The sequence below is a fragment of the Amphibalanus amphitrite genome, unplaced genomic scaffold, assembly GCF_019059575.1.
Source record: "Amphibalanus amphitrite isolate SeventyFive unplaced genomic scaffold, NRLGWU_Aamphi_draft 000061F_arrow, whole genome shotgun sequence".
Taxonomy (NCBI): domain Eukaryota; kingdom Metazoa; phylum Arthropoda; class Thecostraca; order Balanomorpha; family Balanidae; genus Amphibalanus; species Amphibalanus amphitrite.
In genome coordinates, this window is record NW_024881557.1 from 947,264 (window position 1) to 960,564 (window position 13,301).

The following is a 13,301-nucleotide window of genomic DNA, read 5'->3' on the forward strand; positions in this document are numbered from 1 at the left end:
GCGGGGAGTGATGACAACACAGAACAACATGTAAACCAAAGGCATAGGTAAATCAGACAGGCCGGAAAAGGATAATGCAACACGGACAAGTACCACAATGCACCAAATCTGGCTGGCGCCATCTACAGTCTTCTTTGTCACAGGCCCTTGATTACTGAGTCCCTGCCTATCTGAGCTCTGTCCTTCCCTGTGTAGGTGTCCTTCCTGTGCTCTGTTCCATGTGCCCCGCGCTGTCCGCTGTCCTGTTGTCCATGGCAAAGGCGTGCTCTGTCTCGTACTTTATACCTACCGTCATTCCCTGTGCCCAGTGTTTGACATTTCTGCGTCTGCTCTATCCTGTGCATTATCTTGCCTGTGCCTGGTTTTGTCTGCTTCCTGTCCTGCATATGCCATGTCCTATATCCCCTGCATATCTCCTACCCTACTCTTCCATCCCTACCTGATCTTTGTCCTGTCCTTCGCCCTGTCGATTCCCGTGCCCCGCCCGACCCAGCGCCTTCTCTGTCTGATGCCCCAGCTAGGTAGTCCCTTCCCATTCGTCAATCTCAATGCCCTTGCATGTCGTGTCCTTCTTTTCTTGACAAGTGAGCGGTCCATGATCTTCAAAACCACCCTTATATGCCCTTCATTCTCCTTTCTCCCTAGCAACCCCGGCCTGTCTTCGATTATTACATCCCTGCCCTTTACCCTCACCCTACTCTGTTCAGTTCGGTTCGACCCGGTCTAGTCAGTTTGAGTCCGCTGACTTTGCCCTTCCGTACCTTTACTGCTCAACAGGGAGAGAGTCAGGGCTAGGAGGGAAGTCCCATGCCAACTGCTCCGCAGTGTAAGGGCGAATTCTTTCAAGCTTGTGCGATCATCTGGAATCGATCGGCACCTAATCTACAAAATACATTTGAAAGAGAACAAGTCATTGAGCTGGTAGATGTGCATCGAAAAAATGTGATGAAAACTGCTTCCTTCCTTGTCAAAACTAACATCCTGAATACTTTCAAGAAAAATAGCAATATTGATAATGTTTTTACGGCATTTGTAATTTGAATATGATGCAAAAAGCTCACTTTCGGTTGTCGAAACTTGTACGGACATTCCGTACAAGTTTTGGGACCTTCCAAAACTTGTACGGACACTGTCCGTAGTGTCCGTAGTGGTGGCGACGCCCATGCATTTGCTCAATGGAGGATAGGCCGGCGGCCGCTCATCTTTGCCTGCTGGTCTAACCCATGGGCTGTCTAACCCACACCCGGTTAACTCACTTATAAGTATCGTCACATGATTGACGATGCTTTTGACGGGAAAATGTAATAATGCTGAAGCATAGTAATCGTTAAATGAGCAAGACTGACAATTAACTTTTTTAATTACTTTCTATCGTGGGGCATTGGAAACGAAAGTCCCATTAGTTTCATTAGCGTTTAAATGTTTAACAAAAGTACGAGTTCATTCATCACTGTCGAAAACCGTTGCTATATCGTCTTCATTTGCTGCCTCAAGAGAATATGGGCATGACAACTTAGTTATATTTTACTGGCCATTAACAGTCAGTGTGAGAGGTGAGAACCTTCATTATTATAAACATTGTATAACGTCTTTGCCTCTCCCTCCCCTCCTATTCTCCTTCCTTCCTTTCCTTTCTCTCTTTGTCTCTCCACACTTTCTCTCCGGCTTCTATTTTGTTTCATTCTTGCGTTGTCAAACGAGGGTCACATAAGCCATGTTTTCGAAGCATCGGTAATCTTATCGCAAAATGCGAGAAAAATCACAAACTATGACACCAAATATGCAGAGAATAATGGTGCATCAACTTCATGGCAAATCCATTCTGCGCGTTATTCAGCACTGCTGAGTGACAGGTCGGTCTAAGCGCCACATTAGTCGCGGCGTGCCTCAGGGATGGCCCGGAATTAATCCATTCCATGCACGTGGTCCACTAAGCCACGTGAGAATCATGCCCTCATATATCTTGTGCCGGCGGCGGCGGATTAGCGCCTGATCCTCGCCGGGAGCCGTTTGACCCCGACTGAATATTGTTCAATATTCGGCACGGCGTAACCGATAGACTTTGTATCCGGGTCCCCGGCTGACCGGCTGTGACGTCAGCCGGGTTGGGCGTGACGTCACGGCGGCAGGCAGCCATCTGCCAAAGGTCGGCGCCCTTTACATATGGCGCCTTGCCCTTTACATGTAAGCAGAACATTGCGTTTATATGTGTCAGTAGTTGATTGGATAGATAATGGTTTAGTTTATTGGAAATGCGCAGATCTTTAAACATCAACAGCTTAGGATGAAATTTATTCGCAAATAAAAACTCGTGCTTTGGAATGGAATTGGTCGGTATCAGTAGCATTGAAGTATCAGACCGTGCAACGGTGGAAAATTTGACCACCGCCACCTTATTCACCTCGGACACACCTTTCTTCTGACCCGTCACTCTAATGCAACCAGCCAACAAGCAAAACACTGTTCTATGGAGAGAAATGAACTTTTATCAGCTTTTTCAGGGAACCACAGAGCCCTAGGTATAATCATCCCGACGTATACCAATTATGGTTACTGTCAATTAGTGATTATTTTCCAGGCGGCAATCGCGGTGGGTCCGATTGGTTCCCGATTAGCCAGGCGGCTCGTCTGGGGTCCGTGGCCATTAGTGGCTCTCGGGATTTCCCGATCGGGAGGTAATCACGCGGTCGGTGCTGTTCTTACTACCTCCGTGTACGGTGACCCCAACACCAGGCAGCAGCGGTAGGTGGGAGATGGGAATTGGACGGAGATGCAGCGCCGTGGTGTAGCAACGCGGCCAGCATCTCTTTGCACTGGACAGTGCACTGCAGTAAGCGACTGACAGTTAGAGTTAATACTGCGTGCTCGGCATAGTTGTCTTCCCCGCTGTTGTAACCATATGGTCCCCGCTGTTGTAAGAACACCCTCGACTATTCTGACTTCGTGTGCCTGCCGCTATTGTGAACCCGTGTGCTCTCCACAGTCCACAATGCTGACCCATTTTGCTCCTCACTGTTGTATCCACCGATGTGACTGTGTGCATGTGACCCCGTGTTCCTCTCTAATGTGTCCGCCGCAGTTGTGACCCCGTGCTCCCTCCTCTATTTCAGCTACGGCCGCGGGCCGGCTCGGGCGTCTGCGCCGTTCGGCGCCAAAGGGGGCGAGCCGGCCTGCGAGCCACTGGCCGACCCGCTCTACAGCGAGCTCTCCTACCATGTGGACGCCACGCTGGCCGAGGTAGACATGGAGGAATACTACCGCGGCGACATCAACCGCATACTGGAAATATCCGGATACGGAGACCAGGAGGAACTCTACGAGGAGGTGCGACCGGCGGCGCCGCCGCTTTTCGGCCTATTCATCCTGCGGAGATCGCAATATTCTGATATGAATGAGATGAAAATTGTACGGTTGGAAAAGTCGACTTACTATAAATCACATGAAATCGAATAGCGGACCAAGAGAGGATAAAATCAAATGGCAGATATATCGGTATTGGTGAAACTAAATTCCCTAGTGCGGGTATGTGGATAGGAACCAATCCAAGATTGGTACTGGTGTAGCTCACCAGCCTCGGCACTTCGTCGAATAAGACATGATAATGTTTATTCAATATCTTGGCGAATAATGATTTTGGGCTCTTGCAATAAGATTGCAAGGGCTTTGCGATCGCAATATGGAGGGTAAATCTTCCGCATCGAAAATCCTCGGCAAATCCCTGGAATATCCACTGCGCCGTCTGGCTCAAATGTCGTGCGGAACAGCCTACCCCGAATCTGTCAGGCGGCAGATTACCCACAGCGCCGCGGCGAGTCAGCGGCGCGGTCCCACAGGAATGGCAATCCAACGTGCCGGCAGAGTGTTATAAAACAATTAATAAAGCTTGCTGGAAGCTGACAAACCTTGATAAGTGTTCTTGGATGTTTCATTTACATGCTTCAATTATATCAGTCAGAATATTCAGCCGAATATTTTGTGTCGAACACAGGAGTTAATCTACTTTCACATAGCAGACAAATTTCCATAAAATTAAGCTTGCTCTACCCACAACACAGCACAAGACCGCTTATCTATTTTGACGGTATCTTTTCAGGACGAGAAGGAGCACTCGTCGCCGTTGTTCTCCTCGACTCGTGAGCAGCCCGTGTTCAACACCATCTCGATGGACTCCCTCGACTGCTCGTCGTACGAGCCAGAGACAATCGCGCGCTCCTGTCGCACCAACATGAACAACTACACGATCGCGTTCGAGGCCAGCATGACGGGCAGCGGCATGGACCACCGTGAGTGTTCGGTTCTCGCCGGGGAAAGGGGTAGAGTGGGCCGTTCAATTTCCGCGAACGAAGACCATAGGATATCAATAGTCACCATTCAGATATTCGCTAGTTAACATGTGTGGTGATGGGGATTCGTGAGTCATTTGGAATAGGTTGGCCGAATGATGAGCTCTATGGGGACGGGGAGATAATCTGGGAGCAGGAAAAGATGCCATGCTGGTGGTAACGATATGACCTCATCGACGGCACGTTATTATCCTGTGACATGCTAACGTAATGATGTCATTGCCCCCGTAATAGACAGATTTATCAGAGCTGGCTTATAACGCATCCGCCTAGAAAACTCATTCACTTTGCAAGCATCAAGGATATGAACACTTTTGCTGGAAGTGATATGCTCCATGTTTTAAAATTTATTTTGCACATTCTCTCTTGCCTCATAAGCTTCCATGGCTAGCACAGCTATCACGGCCGGTTTACCCACAGTTGATGAGAATACACGTAGGTATTTAGCACTCGACTGATACTTACATAGCTCAATAGCAATCAATCAATGAAGGATGTAAAAAGAATGTGTCTGTTGTTCAATGATACAGAATCAAAGCACGACCAATTACGGCGCCGTTGATGTTTGACGCCAGGTCGTGAGCCGTCTGCCGTGGACAATGTGCCGGCCTCGGGCCGCTGTCGGATGTGTCACCACTCGGAGGGTCCGCTGACCACCTGGTCGGAGCAGCGCGCGCGGCCCGCAGCCGCCGCCGACGTCCAGTCCAAGAGCATGCCGGACGCGCTGATGAACGCACCCATGTCCGGCTCGGTGCTCGTGTACGACGTCAACCAGCGCGAGGCCAGCTCGTCGCTGGTGCGGCTGTTCCTGCGCCAGAGGCCGGAGTGCGGCTCCAGCGGCGGCCAGTCCTCCAGCGAGCTGCTGACCGGCCACAGCGACAGCTGCTCCGACTGCCCCATGAAGAGCGAGTCGGAGTCGGAAGCGGGCGGCGAGAGGCCGCCGGCCCGACTCTCGCTGCTCGACCCGGTGCCCACGGCGCCGTACCGCCCGCCCCGGCCCGCTCCCGCCGCCAGCAAGATAGACTCATCGTCCAGCGATTCGTCAGGGAGGATCAGGGCGAGTCGACGAGACGGCGTGCGGCTGGTTCCTCAGCGGGTGGACCACTCGATCCAGACGTCCGTCTCACTGGCCGGCGCTGCCGAGAGGACGTCCCCGTCCAGCGGAGGACGCACCTCACTCTACGTCTGCTACCCACACTACTCGATGCCGAACCTGCAGTTCCTGGAACAGTGTCCGATCCAGGCTTCCGTGCACCTCTGTCCCACGCCTCCTCCCTCCGCGACCACCCGCACCGACGCGGCCGTGCGCCGCAAGACGCGCCGGCCGTACTCTTGCAGCGACGCCGAGACTCTGCGGCGAGCCAACCTGTCTCACATCCGCGACTGGGGCTCGCTGCGGCTGCTGCTGCCGCGTCAGTTCCAGCAGGTGGTCGACGAGCTCGGCTACGGCTCGGCGGAGACCGGCACGGCCAGCTCGGCCGGTCGGCTACACGGCGGGCAATGCGCGTCCGCCTCAGAGGCGGCGGCGCGCCGGCACACCGTCTGTGCGCACACGGACGCGGCAGCGCCCCTCACCGACTCACAGCGGCGCGGGATCCTGCGGCGGGGTGGCTCGACACGCTGCGGTGCCTGCGCGGCCGATAAGCGGCTCTCGCTGCAGGAGCCGCTGCAGCAGTGGCTGCACGGAGCGGCCACGTTCGCCGCCAGCAGCGCCAGAGAGCTGGAGAAGATGTCCGCCGCCGGCGCGTCGGCGCGGCTCAGCGACTCGGGAGAGGCCAGCCGCTCGAAGCGGGTCAGCTTCTCCGATAGCCACCAGGAGATCGAGCAGGAGCCTTCAACAGGTGACGGGCAGGACGCCAAGATGCGGCTCGTCTTCGGAGAACGGTCAGAGTGTGTGGTCAAGGCACGCACGCCATCGCCCTCGCATCCCAAACGGGTCATCATCGTCGAAAAAGAGAGCTTTAAAGGTACGATACATGTCTGTTTTGAATCAACTTTCGATTTATACCAAGAAAATAAAGAAAGGCAGCCATGACATCAATCATAGATTCACCTAGGAAAGGTTCGATTGTTATACGATATACATGTTTTACAAAGAATTGCATCTCTTCGTTCCATTTAACTACGGTTTTAATGTCTTCACGCGAAAGGCAATTGCTTTGTAGTCGGTGTACATACACACCGCCATACCATCATAAGGTCGTCAACGGGATGAATGTGTCTCGCCAGGTCTCCTGAAGCCTCTTATCGAGGCTGTGAACGAGATCGTGGCGTACTTCCAGTCCGACTCTTCCTCAAACAAACAGGATGACTCCGGTAAGAACCGAGAAAAGAGACAGCGGTCGATTCGAGAGCACAATACCTACGTTGGGTTAGTTAGAGCAGTGGGCAGCCTTTTTCGACCCGCTTAACACAGATATTAGTAAATTTTGTAAGAATATATAACATTGCCGAATGCCGATGTATTAGTGAAAAACCAGCTCGATGTATCAGCTACAACATGTGCTACATTAGCGTATGTAATGACGTGCGTGAACTGAAATGGGATCACTGGAAGCCGTATCAAAGTTTCATACAGATGATAAGTCGTCTGTGAAGTGTGATGATGTGAAGGCACCGGTCCCTATCCCCTCCCTCCGCCCGTGCCGCAGTTGGAGACAGCAGCGTGCGGCCGGCCAGCGGGTACCTGGTGCTGGACCGGCTCTGCCCAGCGCTCTACTCGATCCTCAGCCACGGCCTGGTCACCTCGCTGGACACGGCCTTCGGAGAGGTGCCCAACAGCGGCTGGCGACTCGTCGAGTCCGTCACTTCCCTCGGTGAGTGCCAATAGCAAACTAACACAGTAATGAAATGCGTAAGACTACTTTATCTAGATAACAGTGGATAACGTATTTACGAAATTTATTTTTTTCTCATAAATTTCAAGGAAGAAACCAACAAGTCTTTATCCGTGGTAGATTTGTTTAGACGTTCTTGCGAATAATATTCCGCCTCGACCATCGCCCGATGTTGTAACACTAACTTGGCATTGGTTTCCAGGAACGTGCCCGCAGGCTCTGCAAGATCTGGTGATGAAGTTAAACAACGAGGAGGGGCTCTCCGAAGGAGTTCTCAAATTCAATGCATTCATATTCGGTCTGCTGAAGTAAGTTACCTGTGCCCTGAACTCGCCCCGCGCCGTTATTTTTTTCCGAAAATATTTATCGGCCGTTGCGGACTATTTACTGATCCAGTGAACATAATGTCAATGGCATGCTTCTCGATGCAACACTCCATTAACCTATGGATGCCAGGAACAATAACAAAGCCCATCAGCTAGCAACCTTCTTCGATAGTGGCATGTCATCACTGCAGTCGGTGCCACGCTGTGCAACTGTCCTCGCCGGGTCAGCGCGCTCCAGTGCCTCTCTCGTACCCCTGGGATCCTCTGCCGCGTGTGCCATTCAATCATGGCGCGCGGGACCGAGCGGGGCCGCTGCAATACGGTCGACCCCACGTGTCAGTGCTGTCATAGCTGTCCGAACAGCCGGCGGTAACGGCTCTCCTATCTCCTGATTACCAGCGAGCTCAGTTGCAAAGCGACGCCGATACTTAACCGGGTAGACAGAGCGGTTCGTGCACCAGCCGAAGGTAATCGAGAGGCGATGTGAACACGGAATACGTTCACTTTCACGTCAGGGCGGTCCCTTAGGTTCCATTCCTGTTTATTTTCGACACTAGAAACACACGGAGCTGAGCAGGCGCCGAATAGATAATCCACGCTTAGTCGAATATCTCCGCTTAAATTACAGTTCACGTTTCCGCGTTGTTTCTGGTGTAGTCCAACGTTTTCCAAACAATTGCTCGTTGTGTATCATTTATCAAACCTTCCCAGAGGTATAAAGGTATTGAACTTTACGGTCAGACGGTACAAAAGACAAATATTAGAGCCATTAAAGCAGTGCGGTGCTTAAAATCGAAAAAGAAGCAGGCCTCACTGGACGGACGCGTCTTCAAAATGTTATGCTACAGGTGGCAGAGTAAGAGAAGTTTGAGTATGTAATCGTCAATCAAAGCGTTTGAAGCGGATCAATTTTTGAAATTATAATGTAGGCTGCCGACAAGGCTATAGAACTCCAGGTAAGGACACCAGCCGTTTGACCTTGAACGCCGCCGGCCGGCCGATGACGTCATTGGAGGCAAGCCGGCTCGGCGGACACACAGGGCGAATGCATAACGGAGGGGCGTTGGAACGTTGCGGGAGCCAGGGAGATATTTTAAAGTGGTTGCATACCACCATTGTTTGTTGATTGATCTGCAGACTGCATCCTTTTAAACCTCGATGCATCCTAGGCCTAGATGGTGCGTACATTCGTGGAACGATCACCCCGTCCGACGGTGGTCGAAGCTGTCATAGTATTTAAGACACTAAGATGGGTGCAATAACGGCGATCCGATCCCGTCTCTGGCGAATTTAGAGGGGTCGTAAGGACCCAGGCCGAATCTGACCGTCTATTTTTAGGGAAACGGGGTGGGTGAATTGACAACCGATGGCTTAAGAGATGATGAGAAGGGATCCCGTCGTCGATTGTTGTTTGACAAACAACACATGTTGTACTGGGCGTATGACCATCAGAGGTAATGCCTGAACGTAGGCAAGCATAATTGGTCTGTCATATTGTTTAGGAATATAAAATGGTAATGGAGATTATTGAGGATATGATCTCTACATTACGGGAATTCACTAATTACTACGGCCCATAGGGGCACCGCCGGAGCTGTTGTTTTGCCATCGGTCCCAGGCAACTCCAGGGAGCTGCAGTATCCGGCGGCCAAAGCGGCCACCTCGTCGACTCGCAGGTCCTCTGGGATTCCGTGATACTTTAGTCATTAGTGGCTAGTGCTTCACCCACAGAAGCACGGGCATAGCAGTAGGATGTGGGGCTAGGTGTCTGTCCACCTCTTCATTCAAAGAACAACGTGTACAGCGCGTGGTCCCGCCGAAGCTCGGTATCGACCGTGACTTATTCACAACTGGCGGATCCAGGAAGCGGTATTGAACACTGCGGGGGCTTACCCCAAAAAGGTTTCTCGGAATTAATTTAAAAAACTCGGATTTCGATTGCTTGCGCACTGCTGCGCGGTGTGATTAACCAACATTTCCTCAGAAAAGTTGTGAAGTTTTCATTTATTCTCGAAAATCGATTTCGGGCGCTGCCCTGGTTGTTGGGGAAGACATTTGCCCCAAATGCCTTCCCCTGGATCCGCCAGTGGCCGTTGCCCCACTCCGAGCTTGACTGAAGACGTCTTCAAACCTCACCAGAAACCGATGGTAAGGTGAATTTAAATCAAATAACTCATCTCTGTCTGCCCGCCTAAATATACTACACATGGTACAGCACCCGGCCCTGTCGGAGCTATGAGCCGATCGTGATATTTTCGGCTTTCCCCATCCCAAGCTCGATTAGAAACGTTCTCCTTCCCCACCCGATTGCTGATGTCAATTCAAATTCAATGCCTCATCTCTGTCTGCCCGACCATAACCCATTCATTGCACACCGTTCAGCGCCCGGCCCCGCCAGAAGTATCCTAGCGCGCTGAGCAGTTGCCTCCAGCCGCGTCATCGCGAGGCCCCGCGCGGCCCATAAATGAATACATTGCGCGAATAGCCGTGTCGCCCCCCTGGCTGCCGAATGGATCACATTTATATCGATACATTGTTTCAAACTCACTCAAACTGGATAAAATTGGGTAGGTATCGTTTGGTCCATACTCTTAAAACATCGGTGAATATTTGCATGCTGGTTTTGCTTCTACTCGTTTGAGGCCACAAACGCATAAAATGAATTCCAAATTCGTCTGGGCCATAGACCTCTGAATGCTGTATGTATATGATATACAGAGGTCTACTCGCATGTGTGGGCTAATTGGCAATCACAAAACTTTCTGTTCATGCCACAACAAAGAACGCTTCCGATTATTACAGTTCCTGCGTAAGGATTATTTTGGTGCAGTTCTTTGTTCCGAGGAAATTAATCTTCCGGAAGTTAATTTTCAGTACGAGTTGAAATTTAAATATTGTGTGACAGAAAGACGATTAAAATCGCGGTAGAGAGCTATAACAGGAGCTCAAACTACTCGAAACGGCTAAGGTCAAAACTAGGTCGGTCTGAATCAGTAAAGGGCAGGGACAGATTGACTGTGGTATTCCCAGACACTGCTGTTAATTATAACATTTTAATATTACATTATAGCTCGAGAGCCTGTAGCCCTAAAGCCACTGTCTGTCTATGAAGCCGAGTTATGCAGAGGTGACTTTTTTCAATGACAATATTATTATCGCACCGTCCAAACATACACGGCTAGCATCATAACACTAGTGTGTCCGACAAACGCACTATGCCGTTCGCCGTACACTAGCGATGCTTTTTCGAGCCTGGCTTTCAGTTAGCATCGGTTAACGATATGCTTCGGCTGGTTTCGGTGACATCGTATCACCAATCACCATATAGTTTTATTATCGTCACGCAATGAGAGCCGCCCTCGACTCCCAGCAAAATTAGCCCCAAGCCGGGGTGCTGTCTGACAGCACGTGTGCCGGTATGCTGGAAAACTCACGACGTCTGAACGACACTAAAATGACCATTGTTTAAACACTGTTCCGCTTGAAAACTAATTTTATGTCAGCTTGTTAGTCTAACTACTTATTAAATAGGACCATGAGACAAAACAGCGCCCAGTAAGCGACTTTTAAAAGCATAGTAACCAGGACCTAACTACAACCGGAGATAAGGTCTTGTAGCACAAACTAACCACCCATCCCACCCTCGCCGGCTCCCAGGAGCCAGTGTCTGACGGTCCCGCCTGTTCCCCGACAGCACCCAGTCGCTGGACTCGTGGTTCTCCTATCTGCGCACCCGGGAGTCGGTGTCTGACGATCCCGTCTGTTCCCCGACAGCACCCAGTCGCTGGACTCGTGGTTCTCCTATCTGCGCACCCGCGAGTCGGTGGTACGCAAACACTACTCGCCCGAGGCGCTGCTGTACCACGCCAACTGCGCGGCGCGCGCCGAGTACGACACGCTGCTGCTGCAGCTGCAGCGGCTGGCGCAGCTCTCCTTCCGCATCGACCTGCTGTTCGAGAGCCGCATGCTGTACCAGAGCCTGGGCCGGCTGGGCCGCCGGCTGGAGGGGCTGGCCGGCAGCTGGAGCCGCGCGGAGGGCGGAGCGCGCCGCAGGCCGCGGCTCGGACGACCGCGCAGCACGGTGGACGCTGTGGATGGCGGTCAGGAGACGCGGACAGACAAAAAACGGTGGAGCGGGCTGGATCTGAGCTCCAAGCTGCTGCAGGCGCTGGACGCGATTCTGTCGGAGAGCGTGGCCAACGACAACGATAACGAACGAGACGACTACGACGACGACAACGAGCTGAACGAGGTGGACGAGGAGGAGGAAGATGACGAAGACGTGGAGATGGAGATAGAGAAGCCGAAGCCGCGGACGCCGCCGCCACCCGCCGCAAAGACACCCCCGCCGAGTAGCGAGCCAAAACGGAAGCCGGCGGCGGCCAGCCGACTGCGGGCCAGCGCCGAGGCCGCCCCCGCGCCAAAGTCCGGGCTGCCCACGCCGCGCACCAACAAGGACAAGTTCCACAAGCTGCAGCAGCAGTGGGAGAAGATGGCCAAGGGCCAGACGCCGTCGTCAAAGCGCGAGTCGCGGATCCCTCGGCCGGTGTCCGCCGGGCGGACCGCGGCCGCTGACGGCCCCGTCCCCAGGAGGCCGTCCCAGATCCCCAAACCGTCGGCGGCGGCCGGTGGAGACGCCAGCGGGACGCTGAGGCGGCGCCTGGGTCGGTGTGAGCCCTCGGCCGGCGCCGGCGGGCCCGCCTCGGCGCGCCTGCTCAGCCCCAAGCAGGAGAAGGACGAGGAGAACCGCGCCAAGGGCTCGGGCCGCGCCTCGTCGGCCGGCGCCCGGCAGCGGCAGCGACAGCGGGCAGCCGTCGAACACGACTCGCCGCCCGCCGACGGAAAACAACCAACGAAAAGGTCAGTCAGCCGACGCAGCGGGTCAACCAGTCGAACACTGTGCCTTGTTTACGACGAACGTCTCGCGTGTTTTCGGGAGAACTGCCAATTATACCACTATGCCAAACACCTAAAATAGAAGGCGCATTAAATTCTATACAGTCTTCAAGTCTAATGACAATCTATAAACTCAATTAGTTAACTTGGTAATTAAATGAGCTAGCAAGTGACCGCTAGGCACATCAGTTTTCTCAGCAGTGACATGATGTCAATGTAAATTGTGAAATCTGCAGAGGACACAAGCGTACGGGTGGACATACTTATCATATGACATTTCTAAATAATGCTGCGTATTTCGTATGCATGCGATTTATAATATTATGCATGAGAAAATATTGCTTGTTGTCTCTATCCAAATCAAAATGCTTTGATGATTTATAAAACACTACAGCAAAAATCATTTCACGTCCTCCACATCCGAACAGGGTGAGGGATGCCAGTTGCCAGATATGCGCTTTTCGATCCCTAAATATTATCTTTGCCTGCGGTGCCTCGTATTATATTTTTGAATTCAATCACAATCCTGATCCATGGGTTGAGAAGCGCAAAAAATAACAAACGTAATACCAATATCAGCCGATGGGACATGAGGAAGTTAGTTTTCCCGTCTAAAGTTAAACTAGTTCGGGGAGCTGGACGGTTTAATCCTACCAGATTAGATGAAATCCGGTATTTGCATTTTGCTTCGCACTCTAGTACGTCTGACTACCGACGTCCAGGATTGTAGTTTTAGAGGTAGCTTCAACAACTTTACAGAGGCACGTAATCGTATTGAAACCACTGTCAAAATATGGCCGGTCTGGCTAAAAGCCTTGACTGCCAGCAGCCAGACTGTTTTGTCCTTGTATTAAGTCAAAGCAGAAGCAACCATTCATGACATGAAATATCTGAATATC

At 52.0% G+C, this 13,301-nt stretch overlaps 1 protein-coding gene across 1 annotated transcript in view; it reads left to right on the forward strand.

Annotated features, from left to right (window-relative positions):
* The window catches only part of LOC122378525, a 37,377-nt gene that overhangs the window by 22,242 nt on the left and 1,834 nt on the right, over positions 1–13,301 (forward strand). The window contains exons 3-9 of the mRNA XM_043359671.1: positions 3,111–3,324; positions 4,094–4,283; positions 4,919–6,310; positions 6,573–6,659; positions 6,995–7,159; positions 7,383–7,488; positions 11,281–12,366. Of these exons, the coding sequence (XP_043215606.1) occupies positions 3,111–3,324; positions 4,094–4,283; positions 4,919–6,310; positions 6,573–6,659; positions 6,995–7,159; positions 7,383–7,488; positions 11,281–12,366 (3,240 nt within the window). The remainder of the gene's footprint in view (positions 1–3,110; positions 3,325–4,093; positions 4,284–4,918; positions 6,311–6,572; positions 6,660–6,994; positions 7,160–7,382; positions 7,489–11,280; positions 12,367–13,301) is intronic.